The sequence below is a fragment of the Schistosoma mansoni genome, assembly GCF_000237925.1.
Source record: "Schistosoma mansoni, WGS project CABG00000000 data, supercontig 0267, strain Puerto Rico, whole genome shotgun sequence".
In the NCBI taxonomy this organism is placed as follows: domain Eukaryota; kingdom Metazoa; phylum Platyhelminthes; class Trematoda; order Strigeidida; family Schistosomatidae; genus Schistosoma; species Schistosoma mansoni.
In genome coordinates, this window is record NW_017386130.1 from 122,230 (window position 1) to 137,862 (window position 15,633).

The following is a 15,633-nucleotide window of genomic DNA, read 5'->3' on the forward strand; positions in this document are numbered from 1 at the left end:
CAATTGTGTCTCGTTTTACGAGGAGATATACAAGGAAAGTTTGTGTCTAATAAATTAGGTTCTCACTATATAAAAATATGTTTGATGTTTGTCCACAGCCAGCTGCATTTATTTAAAACGTAGGGCACTACTTTTACGGGATCATTGTTGGGGACCCTAGATTGCCAGAACTCACTTGGGAAAGATCCTAAGTTTGTAGTTTTATTCTGGAAATTTGAGTTTGATGTTTACGCGACAAGAAAACGCTTACTTGACCTACAGCTCACATTTCCCACCCGGAATTCCTTGACTGTCATTGGTTGATGGATCTCTATGGTAAGCTATTTTGTGGCTCTCACAAGGCCGTTTCTATCATTGTATAAATAAGCTTGATTTGTGTGCTTAGTGACCTCGTATTTTGTGGGTGCTTGTAGAATACATTTTCTACGCCTCACCAAGCCCTTTTGGTCTAGTTAGCCGGGCAGGGAACAACGGATTAGAATTAGCCTATCGTGTCACTGTGTCACTGACCTTCGTTTCGTTTACCGAGTAAGGTGAACTCATAATGGCATCAAGCATATCAATTATATACTGCTCTTTTATAGGGAAGTAACATGAAAGCCTTTTTGTTATCCAACTGTTGATTGTAACTGAGCGGCTTGTTACTAAACTAATCAGCCTCTTTACTTCCTTTAAGCGCTTTAACAATATTAACTAAACTAAAGTATAAGAAAACCAAGTATACTAAACTAAGGAAGTGTGATTATTCCTTCATTTGAACGAACGGGTAACTTAAAAAAGCTGACTATGGATAATAAAGACTTTAGACCTGGAAAACAGACTATAAGCTGATAAGACCCACCTAAAGAAAAACGATAGTGTTTTAGGTTTGAAGATTGCAGTCATTCAGGAGTCAAAACAAGCTTTACATTACAACCACCAGAACTAAACTTAACCTTCCTCCATTATTCACTACGAATGTTATTAAGCTTTCAATAACTTAGGATATTACTTCAGCATGTATTGCACACGTCTGGTGTAACGCAGTATTACACGGTGAATAAAAATCAAAGTCAAAGGAAGTTTACAGCGTAATCTAGTTATTTTAATAAAAATAACATTATAATTTGACGAACTCATTGAGTACATGAACGTAAACATGACCGTTATTCTAAACTACGGTACATTTGGTTAACATGACAAAATTAAGCATATTTCCATTCCACATGGGTCACACCATGACGCACAATTTATCTTTGGCTTTTGCTATGTTGAGGAAACTACACAATATTCAGTAATTTTCCGTCTAACGTAGAGATGGTCTACCTTGGTGCATGGGTTCGCCAGGGCTCAACGACATTTGATTGGCCCTACAGGATTTTATGCTTTCACCTTGTTCTTAATTATCTTCATATGCTCTGAGGACTGACGGGAAATTACACAACCCACGAACCCAATACTACTGAAACGATAACCAGCTCCATGACATTTTAGACTCTGAACCGCCTTATCAGCAACTGTAGCCAAACCTTAGTCAGTGGACAGTTTCAGAGGAGGATTAGGTAACAAAAAAGATTGCTCAGTAACTGATCTGAATACAGAATACTAGAAGGAACAAATAGAATATGCCCCCAATACATTCATGTAATTCTACCCTGTTTGCCTATCTTTTACACTTTCCTCTAAGTCTCTTGACATTATTAACGCTAGACTTATCACTCTGATATACATCTTAATCAAACTATGAACCAGCTCTAATAACACCATTTTTTGTGTGCGGTTTCAAAATCAGGCGCTGGAATAATGAAATGAAGTGATATAGATCAGGTTAGTAAGATAGTGTCTGAGCTCAAAACTACGTGAAATCTAAAGGTCATCCTTTTTAGTGGCTTACTGAAGTGCTTCATGAATTGATACAATTGTAGCCCTTTCAGAAAAATGTTCTAAATGAAGATTCGATCACCATGGATTTATGTTGCAGGAGGACGATTCTGAATTATAAGATGATTGCAATCTTATACATTATTGTGTTGGATCAACTTCAGACCAGTTTATGCAATCATTGTTATTTTCTTTCTTTTAGTTCTTCTTAATTGGTTCTGCTGACACTACGGCGGTCGATCCTGAGTGGGATGCTACGGTGCCTTTACAACGGTGTGGTGGTCCTTGTGTTTTTCTCACTGGTTGCAAGATCTTGCGGAATTGAAAGTATGCGGATTAATTGTAACTCATTTCTCCACAGTAAAATGTGATATAAAGACAGGAAGAAACTTTTGTTTGCAATACTTTCCACACGCGGCGACTTTTAAAGATGCTCAGATTGAATGCAAACAACATAACCTCTCTCTGCTTACTGTGTCTACAAAATCGCAACAAGAATTTCTAAGGGAGTTTCAGACAAAAGTAAGCTATCATGCTTTCTAGTGAAACACTGTCGTAAGGCCACCCAAACTCCCTATTTTGAGAGAATTTTGGTAAAATGGCTCGAAATTCCCCAGAATCTGAGGGATCTTCCCAACCTTTGGGGTGAGCTGCCTATTAAGATTGGACTTTGGTGAGAACCCCGTCATTTCTCCAAAGTTTGGAGTTCGGGTACGAATATGAAGATGGACAGTGACTTTCCATTTCCTTACTGTTAAGCTAGATACCTACCTAGATAAACAAGTTGCCAAATATGTTACTGTTGATTCGTGCAAATCAATTACTCATTCAGGGACAGCTTAGTAACACGTAGTCGATAATAAACAGTCTAGTGATCTTGATTTCGATTATTACTCTGAAAAAGTCCTGTCACGATAGCTGGACGAGACGTTATTATTTGAATTTAATCCCCTGGGTTCATTTCAGATATAATTTTCACAAATAATGTTTTATTTACACTTGGCGCCCACATTCTGTCGGACTGTTCGTCCAAGTATTGACAAATGTCTGCATGAAAAGTAGCGAAATTAAGAAAACTAGAGATTTTACACAGTACCTTGTTTTCTGAACTGTAAACCAGGTTTGGAGTGGAATAACTTCTGTTTCAGTACGATTTTCGTCGTTGGGTGGTCTTGGAGTTCAACGTATAGCGGGGTTTTCTATAATGAATCGATTTATAGTGTCCACCTAAAATAGACATTGATTTTAAAATGCGGCTCAGATTTTAAAAAAATTCTAGAGTGCTCATTTCATGACGTCGGCTCATTTCTGTTCTAGAAAAAAATTTAATATTTGAAGCATATTTTCACACTTATGCTCACGTATTTGTAATTAACTGTCCTCGAAAATGTGACGATGTAGGTATGGTGTTTCACATCATTTCGCCATGTACACCTCATCTTATCCGAGCTAGAAAGCCGTAAACTGCTTCACTAAACTCAAAAATGATCTGACTGACCAAAGTTTTGTTTTCTAAGGTAAGCTTGGGATTTCTTTCGTTGTATAATGGATATTCATTTCTCCTGATGATAGTCTTTAAACTTAGTTTTTAACGTGTAAATCAATACGTACTCAAGTACCCAAAAAGCAAAGCCGTACTGCCATACTACGATTGATTTCTCTGTCATATATGACTGCGAGCGATCAAGAGGAGTTTCGATAGTAAATATTTGCCAACAACTTATCGTTGCATCTCCCGACTTGAATTTGTCCCAGTTTGATCTTATAATTTATAGAGGTAGTTTCTCGACCAAAAAGTGGTACCAAATGTTATCTTGAACATAATAAATGTGCTTTGCTAACGAAAAACTCTCAGGGATATAAAGCAATCTTGTCGAAGTGAATTCGATATTTCTTGTACCTCGGATTCTTAATTTGTCTCTTGACCCTGGTAAGTTAAAAGCCCTGGTACGGCCGAAAGTGGGGAGAGTCCGCTCTCCCTCTCGAAACGCTCTCACATGGTCACGCGTATATAGCCTCTGCCAGGGAAGTCCTACTCACTGTCTTTTCACGGCGGGGGTGTTGTTTACGAAATTGAGAGGACGAAAAGCGAATGTCCGGCGCTTTAACTGGCTACCATGGGACTGCATCCCCTCACGATACTCCACTGCCTTGTGGATTGGACCTTTAGGTCAAAGGCTTCGGGTGTGGCCCTCTAAGAAAGCCACTTGCTTCAGTTTGGGCACTCGGCCATTATCACAGCCCACACTTATAAATGAAATGATGATTTCTACTGACAATACTATTCACGCTTGTACTAAAAGTCAGACAATTTACATTATCATTATTATTATTATTATTATTATTATTATTATTACTATTTACCACGTCGCTTATTCACTTCCTTTTATTCCTAATTTGTGTATCCTTCCTTTTCAACTTATACAGCAGCTCGCCCATGGTGGAAACTCTGTTCTATCTAAACGATCTCCAGTCACTGTCTGGTCGAAAGTGAATGCTTCTACCGAATACGAATACTGAACCAGCCTTTCTGAAACCATGTACGCCGTTCAAACTGGCTTCCTTCAACGTTCGCACACTAATGCAGATTGGACAACAGATAGGGCTGGCTATGTCTTTGGAGTCTTAGTGTTGACGTCTGTTGTCTATCCAAGACCCGTATTCAAGACTACAGTGAAATACTACAAATTCTATCACCAGTTAACTGTTCTTCTCCAGAAAGTGCTCTCGACAGATATTGTAGTACTAGCCGGGGACTTGAATGCACAGGTCGGGCGTCTAGGCACAGGAGAGTCGTTTAGGTAGCCGATGGGGACTTGTTGGTCGCAGAACAGATAGCGGGGACCGTCTACTGCAACTGTGCACAGACTACAACAATTTTCTTGCTAGCACTAACTTCTGGCACAGTCATCACCGATGTGCCACCTGGCGTCCTCCCTCTGCATCTCAAACCTGGACTCAGATAGATCACATCGCGATCAGCCACGGCTAACGTGGTTGTGTGCAAGACTGCCGCTCATTTTGGAGTACCTATCTGGAGTCTGATGATGCCCTGATCTGCCCCAATCACACCTTACTTTTCGGTGACCAACGAATTGACCGTCATCAGCGGATAGATGTTAATACATTCGTTGCAACTTCTGTTGCAAGTGAGTATCGAACCGAGCTAGCTTCTAGGCTAGCTAGCATCCCACCGAAAAGTATATATGAGCATTGGTTGCAACTGCATGATGCCATGAAAATGGCAAGTAAAGTCGCTTGAGGCTTCGCGAAAGGTCTCGCTTATAAGCACTGGGTTTCTTCTGTCTCCTTACAACTGATGGAAGACCGTCGGTCTACTCCTGGTGATCGTGAGTTTGACCACACACGAAGACTGTTACGTAGTGAAATCGGGCAGAGCTTGCGTAAGGACCGAGAAGCCTGGTGGTCAGAGAGTGCTAATGAGATGGAAGCATCAGCTGCATCTGGTAACTGCCGGAAGCTCTTCCAACTCATCCGAGCCACTGGCAGCAAGAAGTCTGGTGTGACTGAAACAATCTACGAGGATGACGGGATGCCTATCACTAACATCTGTCGACGTCTTGGACGATCGGCAGAATTCTTTGAAGGGCAGTTCAACTGACCTGCTGCTCTGGCAACATCGACCAGATTGTCCTGCCCTCCATGGCCGGTGACGGTTGATCCACCAAAGGAGGCGGAAGTCCGCGAGGAACTCCAACTCTCGAAACGCTACAAATCACCAGGCCAAGATGACTTAACTCCGGCTTTTTTTTTAAAGATGATGGTGACTTTCTGGCTAAGGAATTGACTGTGTTATTTACAAAGGTTTGGGAGCTAGAAATTGTTCCAACATCATGGAGTGAGTCGATAGTTGTCCCTCTCTCTAAAAAGGGTTCACGTCGTTCCTGTAACAACTACCGGGGGATAAGTCTACTTCCGATTGCGTCCCAACTATTGGCTTCTGTCATTCTTCGTAGGTTGTTTAAAACCCGAGAACGATTGACTCGCGAGGAGCAGGCTGGTTTTCGTTCTGGTCGAGGATGCATTGGTCATATCTTCACCCTCCGCCAAATACTAGAACACCGTCATATTTATCACAGGCCAACAATCATAGTGTTTCTTGATATCAGGGCTGCCTTCGATTCGTTGGACAGGACTGTTCTCTGGGACTGTCTATTGAAGAAAGGTGTGCCTGAGAAGTTTATTAACATCTTAAAGGCCCTGTATACAAACACCTGAGGCAGAGAGAGGGCATACAACCACCTCTCTCCATTGTTTCATTCAAGCAGTGGGGTTAGGCAGAGTTGCCCAATCTCACCATTCCTCTTCAACTTTGCCATCGATGACTTTCTGGAAACAGCTCTGAAAAATGTAAGTAATGGCGGTGTGGATCTTTTGCCTGGAGAAAAACTTCTCGACCTTGAGTATGCGGGTGATATTGTCTTACTGTGCGATAATGCCCAAGGCATGCAATCCGCACTTAATCAGTTGGCAATCAGTGTCCTCAGGTACGGTATGTGCTTTGCACCCTCCAAGTGCAAAGTACTCCTACAAGACTGGCATGATTCTAATCCTGTACTCACCCTGGATGGTGAGGAGATCGAAGTAGTTGAGAAGTTCGTGTATCTAGGTAGCTGCCTAAGTGCTGGTGGTGGCGTGAGTGATGAGATCGATGTACGTATAGTGAAAGCCAGAGCGGCTTATGCCAATCTAGGCCATCTTTGGCGCCTTCGTGATGTTAGTCTGGCTGTAAAAGGTCGGATCTACAACGCGTCGGTGAGAGCAGTTTTGCTCTATGCTTGTGAAACCTGGCCTCTCCGAGTTGGGGATGTTAGACGACTCTGTGTTCGATCATTGTTGTCTCCGAAGGATTGCTGACATTTAGTGGCAACACCATGTTAGTAATGCGGAGGTTCGGCATCGTGTGTTCGGGCGCAGAGACGATAAAGCAATTGGTGTCACCATCTTGAAACACCGATTTCAGTGGCTTGGACATGTTCTACGAATGTCGTCCCAGAGAATTCCACGCCGTGCATTATTTGCCGACTCTGGGACTGGTTGGAAAAAGCGGAGAGGCGGTCAGTGTATGACATGGTGTCGTGGTATGAAAGAAAGCTGTAAAGGGGTGGCTTCTGTTGGTCCTTCACGACTCAATGGCTGGAGTCCAAGAGATGGTGCAACACAGTGGCTAGAGATGTTATCAGATATGGCTCAGAATAAAAGCCAGTGGCGATCGTGCTGTAACCTTTTTTTACTTTTTTCATAAAGAGTGATCATAACTTCGTTAACTGAGAGAGTTCTTCTGGTTGTACATTTCAGTTTCCCCTTCTTTTTTCCCATTCTCATTGTTTTGTGTGCGCTTATATATCTGGTGTCTACTTGTACCAATATTTATGTGTTCAAATAGTAAATAAAATCAAACAAACCAAAATCTCGAGCACTGTTGCGAATTCGAACCTCACTCCACCTGTTTAGATTTCAGCAGCTTTGTGGTTCCACCAACCCATGCAGTAATATATCCAAGTCAACTTATGAACAATTGCTTAGTTATCAAGGTTTTCTAATCAATTGTTTACATAGAATGCGATAAAAGTAATTAATTAGTCTATAAAGTAATTCTAGGTAGTATTAATATGGCATTACATAATGAATATGCAGTACTTCCCTGACGTTCATGGTTTTTGATGACTTTATTAGGTTTGGTTTTAGTTCTGATATTTGCAAGACGAATAAAAGAAGTATTATTAAGTTTCGTTGTCATCGTTTATCCACTTATTCGTAGTTTGAACCTCCAATCATCGCATTATGGATTGGTTTATTCACTGAAAACGGTCATTTGCGCTGGTCATCTGGATATTCTGCAGTGCCACAAATATTTATTTCTGGAAAGCCGGAGAGTGTCGCAGGATGTGCTATGTCTAATATATGTAAGTTAAAATTCCTTAGTCTCACACCATATATTTCAAACTGAATTTGTATCCGCCCCCCCTGGTACGACCGAGAGTGGGGAGAGTCCACTCTCCCTCACGAAATACTCTCACATGGCCACGCGTATATAGCCTCTGCCAGGGAAGTCCTACTCACTGTCTTTTCACGGCGGGGGTGTTGTTTACGAAATTGAAAGGACGAAAAGCGGATATCCTGAACTTTAACCGGGTCGGTGGATATAGAAGATCCATCTAGAGGAGTCGGAAAACTATGATTCCAAACCAATGGTGCACATGGGCTCTAGGATCCTGAGAGAACAAATGGCATATGAATCAATCGTTGGTCACTGGCTACCATGGGACTGCATCTCCTCACGATACTCCACTGCCTTGTGGATTAGACCTCTAGGCCAAAGGCTCCGGGTGTGACCCTCTAAGAAAGCCACTTGCTTCAGTTTGGGCACCTGAACAGTATCACAGCCCTGAATTTTTATCCTGATTTGCCGAAATCTTAAAGTTGTTAATTATTTCGTAATTCGAGTATAGTGTTAATACTAAAAATACCTATTCAATTTTAGCATCGGGAGGCCTTTCCACATGGGAATTTATTCCATGTGATTCAAAACTAAGTTTTGTGTGTGGTGACATTCCTCAAATATCTTATCGACATCCATTTTCTAATCAGAGCACTCTTATCTGCCCTCATGGTTACAAACTGTTCGATAACAACTGCTACTTGGTGAGTTAAGCATTTCAATTTCAGTTTTATTGACTAGTATCAATAATATTTTAATTTGTGCAAAACATTTATAGCTGTATCAGTGTTAATATTAGTGATTTTGAGTATGTCCTGAAGAATCCTTGAGTTTCATTTTCATGTTTGTCGATCCGAAAGAAGTACATAGAATATGTATCTATCTAAAGTGCATTAAAAATAATCTGAGTTTTTGAATTCATCCTCAGTAACATTTCTCAGAATAAAGTACTTGAGTTTCTTATAAGAAATCTCTCTCCTAAAGACCATCCAACAATTTAGTCACTAATTAATTTTTTGTTGTGAATTTCATCATTTTTTATACTGTTGCTGAGTGATCCATTGTTATGAGTTCTCCTATTATGACGCAGCTACTCTTATTGCTGAGTATTCTTAGACACTACTTCACTCGACAAGTCCCCAAATCAGAACACGGTTGAACAGGAACGTAATTGTATTCCTAATGAACAAGGTTGAATGGAAATAGGACTGCCCCTCAAATGCCCTGGTAAGGTCGAGCATGGGGAGAGTCATCTCGTCCTCTCGAAATGCTCTCACACGGCCACGCATATACAGTCACTGCCACAAGTTCTACTCACCGCCTGTTGTTTACGAAATTGAGAGAACGAAAAACGGATATCTTGAACTTTAAGCGGGTTAGTGGATATGGACGATCCATCTAGAGGAGTTGGAAAACTGTGATTCTAAACCAATGGTGCACATGGGCTCTAGGATCATGAGGGAACAAATGGCGTATGAACCAATTGTTGGTCACCGGCTACTATAAGACTGTACCTCCTTGTGTACCTGCCTTGTGGATTAGACCTCTAGGCCAAAGGCTCCGGATGTGACCTCCTAAGAAAACCACCTGCTTCTGTCTGAGCACCCGGCCAGTATCCCAGCCTACACACAAATGAAATGGCAATTAATACTGGAAACAGAAATCACAATAAAAAAGCGTTAGAGTCTTCTCTAATTATCCGCTAGCTCTGGTTAAGAAAGTAGCCAATCAGCGCGTCCCAACACAATCTCACACAGGACATGCTTTAATATTTATCCCTCTAATATCTCCCCTTCGAGCAGATTCGTAGGATCTGGTGTTAGGATCCATGTGAAATTGTGTTACTGGTTTGTGCTTCGAATTTGTCCACGCAGACAATAAAGAAGTGGTATCACCCTTTGCTTCCACAGAGACTGGCCTGTTTATTTGATGGGTTTTAATCTCAAAGCTGTCCAGCAAAACATCAAAAGGTATTCTATGTCGAGTGTCATTGCTGACGATCGAAGTTGCTTTTATTCGGCTAGCATGGCACCCAAACTTCTGAGCCAACTGACACCCCGTAAACCACATTTCCTTTCTTTTGTACGATTTGACCAGCTACCCACGTCGAATGTTTGCCACGATAACCCATAGCAAGTACTTTTTGACCCACAGTAAACAATCATTTTTGTGCTCCATGATATCGACTGAATTGCTTCTCTACCAATCTGTTTCGTCGAGACTCAACAGCTGGCGTCGGACGAATGGCGTCGAAATGTGTTCGTATTTTTCTGCCTAGTAAAGCTCCTGCTAGAGAGACCCTGTTAATTGTCTGAGTATTTGGTGTAGAACGACAATCAGGAACCCCTCTAAAATCTCTCCTGTGGTCCCCTTCCCGTTTGATTTTTTCAGAGCATTTTTAAATGTACTGACAAACGTAGCCGGTGACCAACAATTGGTTCATACGCCATTTGTTCCCTCATGATCCTAGAGCCCATGTGCACCATTGGTTTAGAATCACAGTTTTCCAACTCCTCTAGATGGATCGTCCATATCCACTAACCCGCTTAAAGTTCAGGATATCCGTTTTTCGTTCTCTCAATTTCGTAAACAACAGGCGGTGAGTAGAACTTCTGTGGCAGTGACTGTATATGCGTGGCCGTGTGAGAGCATTTCGAGAGGACGAGATGACTCTCCCCATGCTCGACCTTACCAGGGCATTTGAGGAGCAGTCCTAATTCTATCCATCGAGTGAACTGTTGTCCAAGAATACTAAGCAATAGGAATAGCTGTGTAGTAATAAGAGGAATTATAACAGAAATATATGATACATTGAAAATTGTAGACAAATCTAATTTCCACGTAATCATGTTAGTAGAATGATAATGAAATTCTTTGTGCACAAAATTACTACTCCTTTTCCACGAATACCATGTTGGTCGGATTAACAAGTCAAATAAAAGCTTAGACATTTAACTTCTATACGTAAACAAATGGCGTATATACATAGCACACAAGAAACTTACTTCGTCTACCGGCCAGGAGCAAGGGTTGTTTGAGAACTAAATAAATCGGTCAGAAGATTAAACATATTAAGTGACTATTGGAATGAGAAAAGGATTACAGTATATATAAAAAGGTTTACCATATCCCTACTATTACTAATACTACAATACGAAGTGTCATAATTCAGATATTTAGATAGCTTGTAACTGCTTACAGTTAACTGATGTAGCTATGATTTCAATACAAAGTCCAAACAACCTACAAATCTTAAACACGAAATTTAAAAGATCTTCCTGTTGGTGAAGTGATAAGTATTCCATTGGCTACAATATCCCGAGAAAACTACACTACACCTGATTTCCTACAAACAATAAAATCATTGTTATACCTAAAAAATCAATTTTCTTACTTTGCTACACAAAGTCACTATCTTTCCGTCCACCCATCATAACCCGCTACAAAATAGATTGACGTGTTTGAAAATATGTGAAAGTTTGCTTTTAGAGTGGTTATGCTTCACTTAATATTTAAGCACTTTTTACTGGTGAAAAATTTGTCTGTTTGCATACTATTGTAAGATGATAAAACTAACCCGATATACAACTAGGCTTTCTGTATCTAAGCCACAATTCTGACGACAACCGGTCTATTAGCACTGACATGATTGTAGAATCTGATCGGTTGATGCATGTTCACAAGAAAACAAGTTAGATAAAAGAAGTAACCAACCTTTACTACATCTGCACATGTGAATTTATCAGGTCTGTAATTGCATTTCGAAGATCCTACAGTGGTCTGTGGTGGAAGCTGGCGCCAAAGACCACATTTATTACATTTTAACCACCAGGGTAACATTTGTGCAGCCAAAAAGTTAGCCGCGTTCAAAATACGACGGCGACCCAACTTGCTTGACTTTTTCAGCCACTCCCGACGCCATGAATTCATTCTATGACGCCAGACAGAATTCACCGACTGGGATCTGTGTTTTGAACTTAAGAGATAAACGATTTTAGGAAAAGATGAAAACATGTTAATATCATAGAAGTAGTTCAACAATGACAGATGCCTAAAGCAATACAAATAACTTGGTAGAATTAATGTTGGAACGCAGATGAAATATATTGACGAAACTGAAGGTTATCCAAACCAAATTGTAATGTCTGAAACTACTCAAGACAGACACAACAGACCACTAATTAATGTGCCCTCATTCTAAAGTATTTTGAAAAGAGAGTAAATGAAAAAGCATCTTCTACAATACCTCTGTACCTATTTTTAAAAGAAGTCAACAAAACGCATACGATCATTGAAGTCTCAACCTACTACCAATCGTTTATTAAATGTTGGTTTCAACTTTTTTTGGACAGAACAAGCACTTTATGGGAAAGACAAACTTGCGGATAGACGGGGTTTACCCCAGATTTTGAATGTGTCAGCCATATTTTCAACTTCTGCAATATTTTTAAACTCACATTTCAAGCGAATAACCATTCTTGGAAAACCTGGTTGCCTTTGATTTGCTAGACAGGAAAACGGCCTGAAACTTCTTGCGAAAAACGTGTGTTTGGGAAGCTTATCAACAACATGGATGCCTATACAAAAAAACACATGTTCACCATTGTTCTAAGACAGTTCAAATAAGTAATTACGTGAGGACCATCCTGATAAGCGTCCCAACACCCAAAAATAGAAGTACACCGAAAATTCCAACAACTTACGTGTTAGTGTTCAAAAACTCGTAGCAGTTAGAGCAAACATGCTCTCCAAGAGAAAAATGATACCAATTAGTTTTGCAACGATTACGAGCACATCTATGAAAATATAAATACACATCTTAAATGATTACAATGTATCAATCCCGGCAAAACAGAGAGGGGTAATGGAACTGCAACATGGGTTTCCACAAAATTTAAATTCAGTCCCGTGATTGATCTCAAATCCACTAATGTTCATTTCCGAAAACAAAGACACAAACTTCAGAAAAGCCGCACCCAGAAACACTTTAAGGTCATTAACTACTACTTACCTGATTGGTGCGCTTAAAGTTACATTTGTATATATGATGAATTTTAGAACCGTTATTACCCCAAAACACCTTGTTCTGATTTCGATTGGAAAACGCGTTACTAAACTTTTACTCTAGTTATTCAACCACATCCAGACCTATCGGAATTTAGGTTTGAATCTTACATTTGCCGTGATAATTTTGATGCTCATTCATAAATACAGTCGTCAAATACTGAGACGAGTAATACGTACTAACAAACGTGTTTAGTATTTAGTAATAAGAAAAGTATGCTGATCTACCTGTGTTAATCTTCACAATATGTTTTCCAATAAACATTCAGTTTCCTTTTGAAGTTATCCACCGATGGGACTGGTACTATTCGTCCAGTCAGGGCATCCAACCCCATCTGACCACATAACTAAAGAACTGACTCCCATACTGTGTTTCTTTGGTTTCATAACTTTTATGTGATGCCTTGAAGATGGTTAGTCCAGAAAGGAGCAATATGAAAGGCATTTCAACGCCCAAATAGTTACTGTACAGAATGATAATATAAGAGAACCTTGCATTCTCCCATAAAGAGAAAAGGCCTAATCATGTTATTCATTAGTTTTAGAAGGGACTGTAAAGGCCTCTTATCTAACATACTTAAGCATGTTGACCCCTTGGGATAATAGGAACTAGTTGTTTAGATAACTTACTACATGGAAAATCTTATGTAAATTAAGTACAAAATGTACGGTCGTCAAGGAACTGAGAACTGGTCGCAGCACTCAAAAACCTTTAGCAACTAATGAATTACTGAGTTAAATCCTAATGCTAAATCAAACAGCCCCCTGTTACTTGGTTTATCAGGCTCCCAGTGGAAGTACTGAACTACCTTGGAAGGTTACTTATAAGGACAAGAATTTTCACTGTGAACAAATTATTATTTGCGACTTTGCTTTCCAAACACAGCGTTAAGACTAACTGGCGTTTAAAAACATGTCTGAATTGTCACCCGTATAATAGCTCTTAGATTGGTAATTTTTGCTGTCAAAACCAACGTCCAAACTCCTAACGCTCCCTACAAAACTGAAACTTCACAATGCTCCTATCGCCTATCTGTGAACAGAGTCTCATAGTCGACAAACCTTTTGTCTACAAGAGTAAACCGTGTTCCCACAGTCTTTATCATGCATTATTTTATTGTTAATGGTTCATTGAAAGTTACCGATGTGAAATTATGAAAAACGTTGCTGTTAGATGAGTCCCAAATCGAAACTAAATGATATTGTACCAAAAATATAATATTCAATGAAGCTATTGATACTGATAATTGCAATTAATAATAATATTATTGTTGTGGTAGAACTTAAAACATTTTGTCTTTAGCAACTAGGCTGATATTCTGGATTGTACATGCCCTCAACGTTATATCGTAGGTGGATCGCTCTACACATTCCTCTCTATCTTCATGATTATGAGCTTCTCTCAATTGAAAGGTGAAAAATACAGGGAAATGGGTCGCACATGTAGTCATTAAGGATCAGGTGATGATCGCAACTTCTCCCTTGTACCTACTTTTACCAATACATTTCTATAATAAAGTCCTTTGTGTCATGCGGTCATCAAAGTACCAACAGTACCAGGATACGACCGAAGGGTAATTCACGTTAGGTACTGACCGTGAGGTGTGACTCCGACGTTAGCTGGTTGGTCACACCATTCCCATCTAACTCGAGTAGACCCGTAATCTTTCGAAATAGATCATTCGCGTTGACGATCTACAAACGTTAGGCGACATTGGTTTTGCAAGTTGATCTTATAGGATCTCCAAAGATAAAAAGATAAGCCACGTGCTAAGCACTAAGGATTTCTTATGGTCGCTGTACTTTGAGTGATATTTGCCACTTGTAATGCAATGAAGTGACCTTCATAATCAACAGTCTACTTGTTAGCTGGTTAGATAAGCTGCCTATGGTTATGATACTCATGACATTCGACATAACACTGTGCCTTCAGCATATCCGTTGCAATATAGCTAATGTCAATTCGGCCGTCAAATCTATCAGAAAAGGCGTGAATCTAAAGACGACTGGTAAAGTCGTCGTTCTAAACAAGGGATCCTGTCCATATGTAGATTTATGGTCCACTTAGTTATTTGTACTATTATATCGATAGACCTAATCCTAAAATTGTAGGTATGTCATAATGCGACTGCCTAGTCTATAAGATCTTACGTGGAAGTCACATCACTGACTCATCGTATCGTAACAGTTAACATTATGATACTTATTACTTCTAAAGATAGAGTAATATATTTAATGTGAATAAAGATAAGTTATATAGAATGACCACTTTTGTGAGGCTGAGCCATGCCATCCGGTTGAATTCAATTATTTCTTTCCACCTTCCCCATTGCTGACCTTCTCTTCGTGTTAATTGCTGAATATGAATTTTCCCAACTATCTCATTTTCAACTTTCTGGGTTTTGTGGTTATGGACAGTACCACTTCACATGTACTCTAATTCTATTACTAAGAATGTTAACTCCTTGGATAGCTAAAAGGCGGCATAATTCTATCAAAATAAACATGTGAAAACAACATTCTAAACATGCGTTACAGACTTATCGGTTTTAAACCCTTTATATGGTACTTTACGTTTGGACGCATGCACGTGATTTATGAATTCGGTGCTTGAAAACCATTCTAACTCCTATCACTACGTCGTTATCATAGTTGGCATTATTGCTCAGCAAAGTCATGCCTAAATTTGTTGGTTTAAGACTAATATGATCAGTTAGTTCAATATTGTCACACATTGACAGAAGGCT

General features: G+C 39.9%; 1 protein-coding gene across 1 annotated transcript; it reads left to right on the forward strand.

Moving 5' to 3' along the window:
- Positions 1 to 2,111: 2,111 nt before the first annotated feature.
- Positions 2,112 to 8,535, forward strand: Smp_199390 (subfamily M23B non-peptidase homologue (M23 family); the record flags this gene model as incomplete). Its single annotated transcript, XM_018790721.1, has 4 exons — positions 2,112 to 2,187; positions 2,222 to 2,382; positions 7,643 to 7,787; positions 8,366 to 8,535. The coding sequence occupies 4 exons, from the start codon at positions 2,112 to 2,114 to the stop codon at positions 8,533 to 8,535; spliced, it is 552 nt and encodes a 183-aa protein (XP_018647395.1).
- Between the last annotated feature and the right edge of the window lie 7,098 nt (positions 8,536 to 15,633).